Source organism: Labrus mixtus, chromosome 11 (assembly GCF_963584025.1).
Source record: "Labrus mixtus chromosome 11, fLabMix1.1, whole genome shotgun sequence".
Lineage (NCBI taxonomy): Eukaryota > Metazoa > Chordata > Actinopteri > Labriformes > Labridae > Labrus > Labrus mixtus.
The window spans coordinates 217,501-233,767 of record NC_083622.1 but is presented as its reverse complement, the minus strand read 5'-3'; the positions used below and the strand labels follow the sequence as shown (position 1 = coordinate 233,767).

Here is a 16,267-nt window from a genome sequence, read left to right as displayed (position 1 = left end):
CACAGGGACAACAACAACACAGAAACAAAACAGAGAAAACAACAACACACAGTGACAACATCAACACAGAAACAACAGAACCAGGGTAACAACAACAAAGAGACAACAACACAGAGACAAAAACAACACACAGAGACAACAACAACACAGGGACAACAACACAGAGACAACAACACAGGGACAACAACACAGAGACAACAACAAAGAGACAACAAACAGAGACAACAACACAGGGACAACAACACAGGGACAACAACAAAGATACAACAACACAGAGACAGCAACAAAGAGACAACAACACAGAGACAACAACAACACAGGGACAACAACAACACAGGGACAACAACAACAACACAGAGACAACAACACACAGGGACAACAACTACAACACACAGGGACAACAACAAAGATACAACAACACAGAGACAACAACAACAACAACACAGAAACAACAACACAGAGACAACAACAAAGAGACAACAACAACACACAGGGACAACAACAAAGATACAACAACACAGAGACAACAACAACACACAGTGACAACATCAACACAGAAACAACAGAACCAGGGTAACAACAACAAAGAGACAACAACACAGAGACAAAAACAACACACAGAGACAACAACAACACAGGGACAACAACACAGAGACAACAACACAGGGACAACAACACAGAGACAACAACAAAGAGACAACAAACAGAGACAACAACACAGGGACAACAACACAGGGACAACAACAAAGATACAACAACACAGAGACAGCAACAAAGAGACAACAACACAGAGACAACAACAACACAGGGACAACAACAACACAGGGACAACAACAACAACACAGAGACAACAACACACAGGGACAACAACTACAACACACAGGGACAACAACAAAGATACAACAACACAGAGACAACAACAACAACACAGAAACAACAACACAGAGACAACAACAAAGAGACAACAACAACACACAGGGACAACAACAAAGATACAACAACACAGAGACAACAACAACACAGAAACAACAACACAGAGACAACAACAAAGAGACAACAAACACACAGAGACAACAACAACACACAGGGACGACAACAACACAGAGACAACAACAACACACAGGGACAACAACAACACAGAAACAAAACAGAGAAAACAACAACACACAGTGACAACAACAACAACAACACAGAAACAACAGAACCAGGGTAACAACAACACAGAGACAACAACACACAGGGACAACAACACACAGGGACAACAACAAAGATTCAACAACACAGAGACAACAACAACACAGAAACAACAACACAGAGACAACAACAACACACAGGGACAACAACACAGAAACAACAACACAGAGACAACAACAACACACAGGGACAACAACAATACAGAAACAAAACAGAGAAAACAACAACACACAGTGACAACAACAACACAGAAACAACAGAACCAGGGTAACAACAACAAAGAGACAACAACACAGAGACAACAACAATACACATGGACAACAACAAAGAGACAACAACACAGAGACAACAACACAGGGACAACAACAAAGAGACAACAACACAGAGACAACAACAACAACACAGGGACAACAACACAGAGACAACAACACAGGGACAACAACACAGAGACAACAACAAAGAGACAACAACACAGAGACAACAAACAGAGACAACAACACAGGGACAACAACAAAGATACAACAACACAGAGACAGCAACAAAGAGACAACAACACAGAGACAACAACAAAGAGACAACAACAACACAGAGACAACAGAGACAACAACACAGGGACAACAACAAAGATACAACAACACAGAGACAGCAACAAAGAGACAACAACACAGAGACAGCAACAAAGAGACAACAACACAGAGACAGCAACAAAGAGACAACAACACAGAGACAACAACACAGGGATAACAACAACACAGGGACAACAACAACAACACACAGAGACAACAACAACACAGGGACAACAACAACACAGGGACAACAACAACAACAACAACACAGAGACAACAACACACAGGGACAACAACAACAACAACACACAGAGACAGCAACAAAGATACAACAACACAGAGACAACAACAACACAGAAACAACAACACAGAGACAACAACACAGAGACAACAACAACACAGGGACAACAACAACACAGGGACAACAACAACAACACAGAGACAACAACACACAGGGACAACAACTACAACACACAGGGACAACAACAAAGATACAACAACACAGAGACAACAACAACAACACAGAAACAACAACACAGAGACAACAACAAAGAGACAACAACAACACACAGGGACAACAACAAAGATACAACAACACAGAGACAACAACAACACAGAAACAACAACACAGAGACAACAACAAAGAGACAACAACAACACAGAGACAACAACAACACACAGGGACGACAACAACACAGAGACAACAACAACACACAGGGACAACAACAACACAGAAACAAAACAGAGAAAACAACAACACACAGTGACAACAACAACAACACAGAAACAACAGAACCAGGGTAACAACAACACAGAGACAACAACACACAGGGACAACAACACACAGGGACAACAACAAAGATTCAACAACACAGAGACAACAACAACACAGAAACAACAACACAGAGACAACAACAACACACAGGGACAACAACACAGAAACAACAACACAGAGACAACAACAACACACAGGGACAACAACAACACAGAAACAAAACAGAGAAAACAACAACACACAGTGACAACAACAACACAGAAACAACAGAACCAGGGTAACAACAACAAAGAGACAACAACACAGAGACAACAACAATACACATGGACAACAACAAAGAGACAACAACACAGAGACAACAACACAGGGACAACAACAAAGAGACAACAACACAGAGACAACAACAACAACACAGGGACAACAACACAGAGACAACAACACAGGGACAACAACACAGAGACAACAACAAAGAGACAACAACACAGAGACAACAAACAGAGACAACAACACAGGGACAACAACAAAGATACAACAACACAGAGACAGCAACAAAGAGACAACAACACAGAGACAACAACAAAGAGACAACAACAACACAGAGACAACAGAGACAACAACACAGGGACAACAACAAAGATACAACAACACAGAGACAGCAACAAAGAGACAACAACACAGAGACAGCAACAAAGAGACAACAACACAGAGACAGCAACAAAGAGACAACAACACAGAGACAACAACACAGGGATAACAACAACACAGGGACAACAACAACAACACACAGAGACAACAACAACACAGGGACAACAACAACACAGGGACAACAACAACAACAACAACACAGAGACAACAACACACAGGGACAACAACAACAACAACACACAGAGACAACAACAAAGAGACAACCACACAGATACTACAACAACAAAAACACTCCTCCCTTGTTGTGGGTCAGACCCGTGTTAGTCCTCCTTCATTCAAAGACTGGACCCTGTGTCCAAGTCTCTGTGATGATCAGAGCAGCATGTCACTTTAAATGTCTTAACAGAAGTGTCTCATTGTTTACTTTATAGAGACGCTCCTCAAACAAAGATTACAGGGCGCAGAGGTTAAAGGTCTCCTTTAATGTGGAAACAGAGACACTAATGAACAGCTGTAGTCCCGCCCCACTCTTTTAGCCAGGTTTCAGCAATCATCAAACGTCTGATTGGATCAAATAAAAACCTTCTGTTGAGTCATATCAGGTATAAGAGGCGGAGACTTTAATGAAGAGGCGGGTCTTAACAACAGACTCAAGAAGTCCGGAAGAGGACTTTGAATCAGGATCTGAACTGAGAGCGCATGGCGCCTGAGGATTGGAGGCGGAGCTTCATTAATGATGATTTGAACGCTTCATTAATGATGGTATCATATCTGAACTCGTCTTCTTCTCAGGCCGTTAATGTAAACAAACAAACAAACAAACAAAGTGTGACACAGATTTGAAAGGCGTTTATTGGTAGTGCATCAAGTTAAACTTTGTTCTTTGAGCTGCAGTTCCTGTAATCTCCAGCAGAGTGTGCTGTGACCACACACGAGATTAAACGAGAGTAAACAAACAAATAAATATAAAAGACAAACAACAACAACCCCAGACACCTTGAATCAAATCTTATTTACATGAATCATGGAGAACAATGTTCTCCTGCAGCCTCACACCTCGCCTCACCTCCACCTGATGACTCAGTGAGGGGCGGAGCCAATCAGCGTCCAACAGGTTGAAGACTCAAACAGTTTGTGGAGGTGAGACTGACCCCCCCCCCCTTTAAAGAGACAGTATAAATAAATCCCTCTGTACAGCCCCGTGGTCAAAGGTCATCAGGCCCAGGAGCTCCCTATGACCTTTGACCTTTAGGATCCATCCAGTCTGCTGACCTCTGACAGTCTGTGATCGTCATCTGTTCAACTTCTGATCAAACCTGCAGAAACAGAACGTCAGGTTAACACAGAGAACCACAAGAACTGATCTACTATAGAATCTGTCAGTAGAACCAGAGCAAATAGAACCAGAGCAGATAGAACAACAGCAGAGTCAGTAGAACCACAGCAGATAGAACCACAGTGGAGTCAGTAAAACCATCAGAGAGTGATCAGAAACACAGTACAGTCAGTAGAACCACAGATCTACAGTGGGGTTCTTACTGGCGTATAGCCTCGGGGATCTGCAGTCTGTCCGTAGGGATGAACTCTGACAGGTCGTGCAGACTCTGGATGAAGCGGATCTTCCTGCCGAACTTCTCACTGAGAACCACAGAGAGTCAACGGACCAATTAAAGAACATCTTCAGTGTGAACCTGAACTCTATTGTTGTATGCTGGATGCTAACACATTAGCTATGGGCTACAGATGTTTCACTGTATACGTTAGTGTCTTTAGCCTGCAGTCTTTCTAATATCCAGCAGGGGTCTACAACACAGCATGATGTTCATTTAGTAAATGATGGTCCATTTAGAGTCACAAAGACCAGAAAGAGGGAGGAGTTAGGGCCTGTGATTTACAGGTTGCTAACACGGTGACCGGTAGCTCAGGACATATAACAATGTGAATCTATTCTGTCTTCAAATATGGTCACTTCTGGTTCCCATCAACATGTAACTCCTGAGCTCTAAGGTCTTGAGCTCTCAGGTCCTGAGCTCTCAGGTCTTGTAGGTTCCTTGGGATTGTTGGTGGGGACGTCCTGCTGTAAGTGTTTGCTGGGTGGATTTGAGTAAGTTCTGAATGGTGGTTAGCCTGCAGACACCTAAGTAAACCATCTGTTGCTATGGTTACATGTAGTGTGTGTGTGTGTGTGTGTGTGTGTGTGTGTGTGTGTGTGTGTGTGTGTGTGTGTGTGTGTGTGTGTGTTGCACACCTGATGAAGGGTTTGACCAAAGTGATCAGAGCTTTGATGTACCAGGCAGGATGGACCACCAGCAGCCCCTTCAGGTCTTTCTTCAGCCTGAACACACAGGGAGTCAGATTACATCTGTTGCTATGGAAACATGAGTGTGTATTTGTGACAGTGTGACCCCTCAAGGCTGTTCAGGTGAGTGAAACCAACGCACCTCCTGTCGATGGAGGTGTAGCACTGATTGAGCCATCTCATGGCCGGTAGCTTGTTTCTGGGAGCCATCGCACATAGGTAGACCAACAGGTAGTTCTCAGAGACCATCAGGTCTAAAGTTCCTACTATGTACCTGAGAGAGAGACACACACACACACACACACACACACACACAGACACACACACATTTTGAGCTGACTGGTTTAAATGATTCTCAGTAGAATAACATGTTTCTGTGACTCACCTGAACAGGTTGTCCATGACGTACTCATAGTCCTCTATGGTGTTCTCTGGCAGGTAGCATGAGGTGAACAGGATGATGGCATTCATCTCGTCTCCATAGTAACCTGAAAACCAATCACAGACAGAGTTTGACTTGTTCCACAGATTCTAAACCATGTGCTGGTGATACAGGTGTGTATCAGAGAGTGTGTGTGTGTGTGTGTGTGTGTGTGTGTGTGTGTGTGTGTGTGAGACTGACCTCCGTGTGACAGGACCTGCAGGTATGGCTCCAACACGCTCATGTTGACGTGGAATTCTTGTCCTGAGATGCAGAACTTCCTCCAGCGGCGCCCCCTGCTGTCCACCTGGTCCAGCTCCATCAGACCCTCTGAGTGCTCCATGGGGCTCCTCGCCAACGCTGTGGCCCCACCCCCAGTTCCCGCCCTCGCCATCCGAGGGAGGTCATCTGTCCGAGAGAGGTCAGAGTATTGTACGTTATGCAGACGACTCTCTGCTCTCTATGATCTGTAAACTGCAGCTCGGAAATCATTGATTGGAAGACAAATTTGAATCTTTCGGACTTCTGTCCCGTTGATAAGGAAACAGCTGTGGTTACCGTGGTAACCGCAGCTGATTTCATTTTATGGTAACGGTGTTTTTGAAGCCAAACAGAGTCTGGCTGTTTGAATAGAGTCATATATATCTGCAGCCTGTCTGTCTCTCTCTTAGCCTGTCTTACCCTCCCACTCCAGCTCGTGCGAGCTGTCTGGCAGTGTTCCCGTCTCACTGCCTGAAGGCGTCTCCAGAGCCTCCAGGTCGATGTTGAGAGACAGTATCTCGTCTGGCGTGGCTGACAGTGCGGCGGCAGAGAAGCCGTCGTTGCTCGGGTGAGAGTCTTTGCGGCTCAGATTGAGGCTGAGCGACGGGGCCACCAGACGCTTCTTAGCCCCGCCTCCTGATAGTGCCAGGCTGGTGGGTGGGGCTGATGGAAGAAGAGGGGCAGGACATGTGACAGGGTCAGAGGTCACTGAGAGGCGGATCATTCTCTGCTTCTTCAGAAAAAATCATTAGAAACAAAATCAAATGTTTTCAGGGTCACCTGGCTGCTCGCCGCCTGTCGGACTCTCTGACCCCCCCGGACTCCCACAATCCTCTGGGAGAGGCCTGAAACCAGAAGCCAACACAGCATTAGATTCATATAGTTTTGTTGGGTCATTATACAGATTTTACACATTAACCTGCTGAAACAAAAAAGCAGAGAGATGATGCTGGTGCTCAAGGGGCGACATCTGCTGGATCAAAAAGTTTAATATTCTAATATAATGTGTTTAAGGTGGAAGGTGGAGAGAAACCTTGGGAAGCCATCATCCTGCCACTCCTCCCTCAGCTCCAGGTCCTGGATGTTGGAGAGGTCTGAGGCCCCCACAGGAGCCCTGCAGGGACAAAAACAGAATAAAAAAGAGGCTGCTGTGTAAAGAGACCATCAGTATTAACTCATCCATTCATACACATTCACACACTGATGGTAGAGGCCGCTGAGTAAAGAGTCCATCAGTATTAACTCATCCATTCATACACATTCACACACTGATGGTAGAGGCCGCTGGGTAAAGAGTCCATCAGTATTAACTCATCCATTTATACACATTCACACACTGATGGTAGAGGCCGCTGAGTAAAGAGTCCATCAGTATTAAGTCATCCATTCATACACATTCACACACTGATGGTAGAGGCCGCTGGGTAAAGAGTCCATCAGTATTAACTCATCCATTTATACACATTCACACACTGATGGTAGAGGCCGCTGAGTAAAGAGTCCATCAGTATTAACTCATCCATTCATACACTGATGGTAGAGGCTGCTGTGTAAAGAGTCCATCAGTATTAACTCATCCATTCATACACATTCACACACTGATAGTAGAGGCTGCTGAGTAAAGAGTCCATCAGTATTAACTCATCCATTCACACACTGATGGTAGAGGCTGCTGAGTAAAGAGTCCATCAGTATTAACTCATCCATTCACACACTGATGGTAGAGGCCGCTGAGTAAAGAGTCTGGCAGTATTAACTCATCCATTCATACAAATTCACACGCTGATGGTAGAGGCCACTGAGTAAAGAGTCCATCAGTATTAACTCATCCATTCATACACATTCACACACTGATGGTAGAGGCCGCTGAGTAAAGAGTCCATCAGTATTAACTCATCCATTCATACACATTCACACGCTGATGGTAGAGGCCGCTGTGTAAAGAGTCCATCAGTATTAAGTCATCCATTCATACACATTCACACGCTGATGGTAGAGGCCGCTGTGTAAAGAGTCCATCAGTATTAAGTCATCCATTCATACACATTCACACGCTGATGGTAGAGGCCGCTGGGTAAAGAGTCCATCAGTATTAACTCATCCATTCACACACATTCACACGCTGATGGTAGAGGCCGCTGTGTAAAGAGTCCATCAGTATTAACTCATCCATTCACACACATTCACACGCTGATGGTAGAGGCCGCTGTGTAAAGAGTCCATCAGTATTAACTCATCCATTCACACAAATTAACAGGCTGATGGTAGAGGCCGCTGAGTAAAGAGTCCGGCAGTATTAACTCATCCATTCAAACACCTTCACACGCTGATGGTAGAGGCCGCTGTGTAAAGAGCCCATCAGTATTAACTCATCCATTCACACACATTCACACGCTGATGGTAGAGGCCGCTGGGTAAAGAGCCCATCAGTATTAACTCATCCATTCACACACATTCACACGCTGATGGTAGAGGCCGCTGTGTAAAGAGTCCATCAGTATTAACTCATCCATTCACACACATTCACACGCTGATGGTAGAGGCCGCTGTGTAAAGAGTCCATCAGTATTAACTCATCCATTCATACAAATTAACAGGCTGATGGTAGAGGCCGCTGAGTAAAGAGTCCGGCAGTATTAACTCACCCATTCATACACATTCACAAGCTGATGGTAGAGGCCGCTGTGTAAAGAGCCCATCAGTATTAACTCATCCATTCATACACATTCACACACTGATGGTAGAGGCCGCTGAGTAAAGAGCCCATCAGTATTAACTCATCCATTCATACACATTCACACACTGATGGTAGAGGCCGCTGGGTAAAGAGTCCATCAGTATTAAGTCATCCATTCATACACATTCACAGACTGATGGTAGAGGCCGCTGGGTAAAGAGTCCATCAGTATTAACTCATCCATTCACACACTGATGGTAGAGGCCGCTGAGTAAAGAGTCCGTCAGTTTTAACTCATCCATTCATACAAATTCACACGCTGATGGTAGAGGCCACTGTGTAAAGAATCCATCAGTATTAACTCATCCATTCATACAAATTAACAGACTGATGGTAGAGGCCGCTGAGTAAAGAGTCCGGCAGTATTAACTCATCCATTCATACAAATTCACAAGCTGATGGTAGAGGCCGCTGTGTAAAGAGTCCATCAGTATTAACTCATCCATTCACACGCTGATGGTAGAGGCCGCTGAGTAAAGAGTCCGTCAGTATTAACTCATCCATTCACACCCTGATGGTAGAGGCTGCTGAGTAAAGAGTCCATCAGTATTAACTCATCCATTCACACCCTGATGGTAGAGGCTGCTGAGTAAAGAGTCCATCAGTATTAACTCATCCATTCACACACTGATGGTAGAGGCCGCTGTGTAAAGAGTACATCAGTATTAAGTCATCCATTCATACACATTCACACACTGATGAAGCAGCAGGAGCAACTTGGGGTTAAGTGTCTTGCTCAAGGACATATTGGAACATGTGGGTGCAGGAGCTGGGATTGAACCCCCGACCTTCCGGTTGAGAGATGGCCGACTCTCCCACTGAACCACAGCAGCGCAGCTCTGTCTGATAGACTGCTTAATACTAACTCTTTTAATAAACACAAACAGATTATGACACCTGTGAGGACACTGCAGTCCTTTACACTCAAACACACACACATGTTATGATGTCTTGTGTTTTGGCCATTTTAAGTTTCTTCCTGATCTTCCTGTTAAATTGAAATCCTCAGGTCAGGTGACTGTCACCTGTTACCTTACCGGCAGGTAACCCTCTTGAGACTAAACAAACCTGCCGGACTACTCTGATTTTGACTCTTCACAGACACTCACCTGAGCAGGTGAGGGAGGCGGAGTTCTATTGTTCCTGTGTTTGTTGTTACTGAAGCAGAAGGCTAACACACCCACACAGGTGACCACAACTGTGAGTGTGTGTATGTGTGTACGTGTAGGTGTGTGTATGTGTGTACATGTAGGTGTGTGTATGTGTGTATGTGTAGATATGTAGGTAGGATGTCATCCTTTAGGTTTGGGATTATGTTTTCTCTTCGGTGCCTTCAGGGTCCAACTGGGAAATCCAGAACTCAGCAGGTTTCTGTGTTCCCCTTGAACTCTGTCAGGTGTTCTCACCTGTCCAGATGAAGGTTCTTCTGTTTAGTAGGATGACACATCCTGAAGATGTTTCAGAAGAGCATGAAGGTTTTTTTCTGGGAGTCCAGGAGCTTCAACTCTCCATGATACTCAATGACGTTCAGTGTGTTGAGGAGGTGCAGTGTGTGTTGAGGAGGTTCAGTGTGTGTTTAGAGGTGCAGTGTGTTTTGAGGACGTGCAGTGTGTTGAGGAGGTGCAGTGTGTGTTGAGGAGGTGCAGTGTGTGTTTAGAGGTGCAGTGTGTTTTGAGGAGGTGCAGTGTGTTGAGGAGGTGCAGTGTGTGTTGAGGAGGTGCAGTGTGTGTTGAGGAGGTGCAGTGTGTTGATGAGGTGCAGTGTGTGTTGAGGAGGTGCAGTGTGTGTTGAGGAGGTTCAGTGTGTGTTGAGGAGGTGCAGTGTGTTGAGGAGGTGCAGTGTGTGTTGATGAGGTGCAGTGTGTGTTTAGAGGTGCAGTGTGTTTTGAGGAGGTGCAGTGTGTTGAGGAGGTGCAGTGTGTGTTGAGGAGGTGCAGTGTGTGTTGAGGAGGTGCAGTGTGTTGAGGAGGTGCAGTGTGTTGAGGAGGTGCAGTGTGTTGTGGAGGTGCAGTGTGTGTTGAGGAGGTGCAGTGTGTTGAGGAGGTGCAGTGTGTGTTAATGAGGTGCAGTGTGTGTTGAGGAGGTGCAGTGTGTGTTGAGGAGGTGCAGTGTGTGTTGAGGAGGTGCAGTGTGTGTTGATGAGGTGCAGTGTGTGTTTAGAGGTGCAGTGTGTGTTGAGGAGGTGCAGTGTGTGTTGAGGAGGTGCAGTGTGTTGATGAGGTGCAGTGTGTGTTGAGGAGGTGCAGTGTGTGTTGAGGAGGTGCAGTGTGTTGATGAGGTGCAGTGTGTGTTGAGGAGGTGCAGTGTGTGTTGAGGAGGTGCAGTGTGTGTTGAGGAGGTGCAGTGTGTGTTGAGGAGGTGCAGTGTGTTGATGAGGTGCAGTGTGTGTTGAGGAGGTACAGTGTGTTGAGGAGGTGCAGTGTGTGTTGATGAGGTTCAGTGTGTGTTGATGAGGTGCAGTGTGTGTTGAGGAGGTACAGTGTGTTGAGGAGGTGCAGTGTGTGTTGATGAGGTTCAGTGTGTGTTGATGAGGTGCAGTGTGTGTTGATGAGGTTCAGTGTGTGTTGAGGAGGTGCAGTGTGTGTTGAGGAGGTGCAGTGTGTTGATGAGGTGCAGTGTGTTGATGAGGTTCAGTGTGTGTTGAGGAGGTGCAGTGTGTGTTGAGGAGGTACAGTGTGTTGAGGAGGTGCAGTGTGTGTTGATGAGGTTCAGTGTGTGTTGAGGAGGTGCAGTGTGTGTTGAGGAGGTGCAGTGTGTGTTGAGGAGGTGCAGTGTGTGTTGATGAGGTGCAGTGTGTGTTCGTGTGGATCCACAGGTATTTGAAGAGGATCCACAGGTGTTTGAAGAGGATCCACAGGTGTTTTAAGAGGATCCACAGGTGTTTTAAGAGGATCCACAGGTGTTTGAAGAGGACCCACAGGTGTTTGAAGAGGACCCACAGGTGTTTGAAGAGGATCCACAGGTGTTTGAAGAGGATCCACAGGTGTTTGAAGAGGATCCACAGGTGTTTTAAGAGGATCCACAGGTGTTTGAAGAGGACCCACAGGTGTTTGAAGAGGACCCACAGGTGTTTGAAGAGGATCCACAGGTGTTTTAAGAGGATCCACAGGTGTTTGAAGAGGATACACAGGTGTTTGAAGAGGATACACAGGTGTTTTAAGAGGGCCCAGAGTAATGAGCGGTGTTATTTCTTCTGCAGATTTAACGGTTTTGTCAGGATTTCCAAAATCATTGAATTTCTTCATGAGGTGATTGAGGAGGTTCCAGGAGTGCTTGAGGAGGCAGTGAGGGAGCTGTGGTGTTCTCAGGAGGTTCTCTGATCAGAAACACCCTAACCCTTCACAGCAGACAGGAAGTCAGCTGACTCACTTCAAGCTCTCTTCACTGACGGCCTGGAAAAACGAACACTCGGACCAAAAAACACAAACTGCAACTACACTTCCTCTTTGTGCTGGAACAGGAAACAAACACACACACACATACTGAAACACACACACTTACAGACACACACTTTGAAGGGTCTTGCAGTTTTTGTATGTGTGTGTGTGCTCTGCATACCTGTTGTCTGTGTGTCCAGTGGAGGAGCTCATGATGTCACAGTGATGTCACGGCGTGTTCTGACCAGCAGGTGTGGACAGCTGGACGTCGCTCGCTCTCTGAGTCTTTCTCCTTCCTCTCTCTCTCTCTCTCCCTCCCTCTCTCTGTGGGAGTTCCCACTCTCATTCAATGAGACTCGCCCTCTCTCTCTCTGCCCGACAGGTTCAGTTGCATTTCAGAGCAGAGCTGCTGTCTGATTGGCTGCTGGCCCCTGCTCTGTGCAGACAGGTGAGGCAGCAGGTGAGCTTCACTGTGACTTCATTAACATCAACCAATCAGCTGTCAGGATGTCTAAAGCAGGAGGTGTCAGGTGTCCTCATCTGTTCCTCCTGAAACTTCCTGTTGCTGCTAACGCATCACTTCCTCTTTCCGTTTCACAATAAAAGCCTCTAGAGGTTCAGTCTACACTTATTGTGAAACATGAACAGGAAGTGAAAAGTGAGGGACTCAGAGGGATTTCTTTCAAATCTTTTTTATTTAAATTGTTTCAGACAAATCTTCAGCGGGTCAAAAGCTTTGAAGGTTCAGTTTCACCTGCTCACATTCTCACCTGGCTGCAATGATGTCATCGTGTGACACCGTGACATCACTGCAGCTCACAGGTGCATACATAGCTCATCACATGATTCTCGCAGGTGTCAGGGTTCACAGATCCAGATGTGGGCGGGGCCACAGAGTAAGCCTGAGCTCACCTGGATTCTGTTGATTGTTTACAAACACCAGAGCACAAACTGAACAGGGTTTGGTTTACAGAGTCTTCATCACACACTCCCACAGCAGGACCAGACCGAATGCAGGTTTCACTGATTCTCATCTCACACAGACTAAAGGGTTCCATCCAATCACAAATCAGTCAGAGAGCTGACAAACAAATCAATTATTTATCTCTAAACTTTATTTAAAAATCGTCTGAGAAGAAGTTAGGAGGGAGAATCACCTGAGACGGTTTTGACTGGTTTCAAATTCTGTAATGTGATCGTCAGCTCTTCATTACTTTTTTAAATTTCACACTTTGTCGCCTTTCTCCTTTTTTTTTGTCTCTTTAAAGAACAAACAAATAATCGATTCTCTCTCTCTTCCTGCTCAGGTGTAGAGAAGCTTTAAAGAGAACTCTGTCATATGAACTAAAGTCATAAAAGAATCATCATAGCTGCAGACTGTGGCGCCCTCGTATGGCAGTAGGCTGTTAGGATTGTCTCACTGACAGGCACACTAACGTGTTTCTGGAGAAGCTCCTCCCACTTTGACAGTGTGCCGCAGTTTGCTGCGATTTCTGATCATTAAAAACAATAAAAGATTCAACATTGAGATCTTCTATTGTTGTTGCCGTGGTAACAAACAGGTATCAACATTAATTTGACTCGCATCATGTGGAACTTTGAAATTCTGACGACCTTAATACACTCAAGACTTTATTTTGAAGGGCAGACTTCCTGCTGACGTTCCTCCAGATGTTTCCAGATATTCTTCATCACTTCTTTAGATCACTTTTAATTGATGAAATATTCATAAAGGGACTTTAACCTGAACCTGTGACATCATTAGAGGTTTATCCACCTCCTGTTAGTGGTACCTTCATCATCATCATCATCATCATCATCATCAGATCAGCTGACAGACAGACAGAGCGTGCTCAGAGTGTCCTGATGATTGACAGCTGGCAGGTCAGAGGTTAGTGTACTCCTCTGGCGCCCATCTTGCTGAACTTCTCCTCGAGGTCATGGGCGCTGATGTGCGGCAGGCCGTCGTCCAATGGACAGCCCTCCACCAGACTGTTCATCGGGGTGGGAGGGACCTGAGACTCCTCCTCCTCCTCCTCCATGTCTCCTAGGCGACCGTGTCCGTCCCGCCCCTTCAGGAAGTCTTTGACGATGGGGAGGAGCTTCTTACGAGAGGCCAGAGAGTTTCCTTTAAAAAGAGTCAGAAGACAAAGATTCAACCATTAAATTAAACATTCAGACAAAGTTTATTTTGATCTCTTGTCAGTTCAAATGTTTAAGGACTAAAACTGGAACAAAGCGCCGCGGAGAAGCGCTCTGAAACGGCATTTGTGAGCGCTGCCAGCACAAAGAGTGCCATTAACACAGACCTGAAAAATGTTTTAACAAGAAGGTTGTCTGTCTACAGCTGCTAACCTCTCATGTTTCCATGGTTACAGGTCGTGTGATGAGGTTGATGGTTTGAATCTACCTAAGGTGTGACTGCAGTTTAAGAGGGGTAGGAGCTTACCCTGCTCATATGCTGTGATGTGAGGATGGGGGCTGCTGATTGGACAGAGGTTGAGGGCAGGGTTACGGGCCCGCTCCAGGTAGCTGCTCACCTGAGTAGGGAGGACACCAGAGTTGTCATGGCAACTTAAAAATCATGTAAAACAACATCTCAGAGATCAGAAGAAAGTGTGTGTGTTAGTTTGTATGTGTATGCAGTGTGTGTGTGCAGTGTGTGTGTATTCAGTGTGTACCTGATGCCTGCAGGTGTTGTTGTGGCTGAACACAGCGAGCTCCCTGATTGGCTCTTTGCTCTCATTAAGGGAGATCGTCATCAGCAGCAGCAGGTCAAAGCCGAATTTCAGACAGAAATCTGAGAGCTCCGCCTCTAGCCCCGCCCTCTGCAGGAAGTCCTGACAAACACATGAACACAAACAGCCTGTCAGCTCCCCGTCTCCCTCTACTGGCAGATTGACAGAATATTTCATCTACTGTAATGGATCTGTAATCCTTGGAAGTACAGTGTGCAGTACAGTGTGTAGTACAGTGTGTATTACAGTGTGTAGTACAATGAGTAGTACAGTGTGTAGTACAGTGTGTAGCACAGTGTGTAGTACAATGAGTAATACAGTGTATAGTACAGTGTGTATTACAATGTGTAATACAGTGTATAGTACAGTTTGTAATACAATGTGTAGTACAGTGTGTATTACAGTGTGTAGCACAGTGTGTAGTACAATGAGTAATACAGTGTATAGTAGTGTGTATTACAGTGTGTAGTACAATGTGTAATACAGTGTGTATTACAGTGTGTAGTACAATGTGTAATACAGTGTGTAGTACAATGTGTAATACAGTGTATAGTACAGTGTGTATTACAGTGTGTAGTACAATGTGTAATACAGTGTATAGTACAGTGTGTATTACAGTGTGTAGTACAATGTATAGTACAATGTGTAATACAGTGTATAGTACAGTGTGTATTACAGTGTGTAGTACAATGTGTAATACAGTGTATAGTACAGTGTGTATTAGTGTGTAGTACAATGTGTAATACAGTGTATAGTACAATGTGTAATACAGTGTGTATTACAGTGTGTAGTACAATGTGTAATACAGTGTATAGTACAGTGTGTATTACAGTGTGTAGTACAATGTGTAATACAGTGTGTAGTACAATGTGTAATACAGTGTATAGTACAATGTGTAATACAGTGTATAGTACAGTGTGTATTACAGTGTGTAGTACAGTGTGTAATACAGTGTATAGTACAGTGTGTATTACAGTGTGTAGTACAATGTGTAATACAGTGTGTATTACAGTGTGTAGTACAATGTGTAATACAGTGTATAGTACAATGTGTAATACAGTGTATAGTACAGTGTGTATTACAGTGTGTAGTACAGTGTGTAGTACAATGTGTAATACAGTGTGTAGTACAATGTGTAATACAGTGTATAGTACAGTGTGTATTACAGTGTGTAGTACAGTGTGTAATACAGTGTATAGTAGTGTGTATTACAGTGTGTAGTACAATGTGTAGTACAATGTGTAATAGAGTGTAT

At 44.9% G+C, this 16,267-nt stretch overlaps 2 protein-coding genes across 2 annotated transcripts in view; both read right to left on the bottom strand.

Annotated features, from left to right (window-relative positions):
• Positions 1-4,014: 4,014 nt before the first annotated feature.
• On the bottom strand, positions 4,015-12,804 carry bnipl (BCL2 interacting protein like). Its single transcript, XM_061049456.1, has 10 exons — positions 12,456-12,804; positions 7,195-7,275; positions 6,942-7,006; positions 6,582-6,824; positions 6,102-6,308; positions 5,865-5,967; positions 5,622-5,753; positions 5,429-5,515; positions 4,720-4,818; positions 4,015-4,496 (listed from the first exon to the last, which is right to left on the bottom strand). The coding sequence occupies exons 1-10, from the start codon at positions 12,485-12,487 to the stop codon at positions 4,472-4,474; spliced, it is 1,074 nt and encodes a 357-aa protein (XP_060905439.1). The 5' UTR covers positions 12,488-12,804; the 3' UTR covers positions 4,015-4,471.
• A 146-nt stretch (positions 12,805-12,950) lies between these two features.
• The window catches only part of prune (prune exopolyphosphatase), a 6,940-nt gene continuing 3,623 nt past the window's right edge, over positions 12,951-16,267 (bottom strand). Inside the window, exons 7-9 of the mRNA XM_061049455.1 lie at positions 14,956-15,114; positions 14,724-14,814; positions 12,951-14,402 (exon numbers count right to left, since the gene is read on the bottom strand). Of these exons, the coding sequence (XP_060905438.1) occupies positions 14,167-14,402; positions 14,724-14,814; positions 14,956-15,114 (486 nt within the window). The 3' untranslated portion in view covers positions 12,951-14,166. The remainder of the gene's footprint in view (positions 14,403-14,723; positions 14,815-14,955; positions 15,115-16,267) is intronic.

What these genes read in the sequence shown, in the direction of transcription:
- bnipl (XM_061049456.1), bottom strand. Translation starts at nt 12,487, where the DNA reads ATGAGCTCCTCCACTGGACACACAGACAACAG. An exon ending in GACAGGCGGCGAGCAGCCAG is followed by an intron (nt 6,825 to 6,941) that starts GTGACCCTGAAA and finishes TTCTTCCATCAG; the next exon opens with CCCCACCCACCAGCCTGGCA. An exon ending in GCAGGTCCTGTCACACGGAG is followed by an intron (nt 5,968 to 6,101) that starts GTCAGTCTCACA and finishes ATTGGTTTTCAG; the next exon opens with GTTACTATGGAGACGAGATG.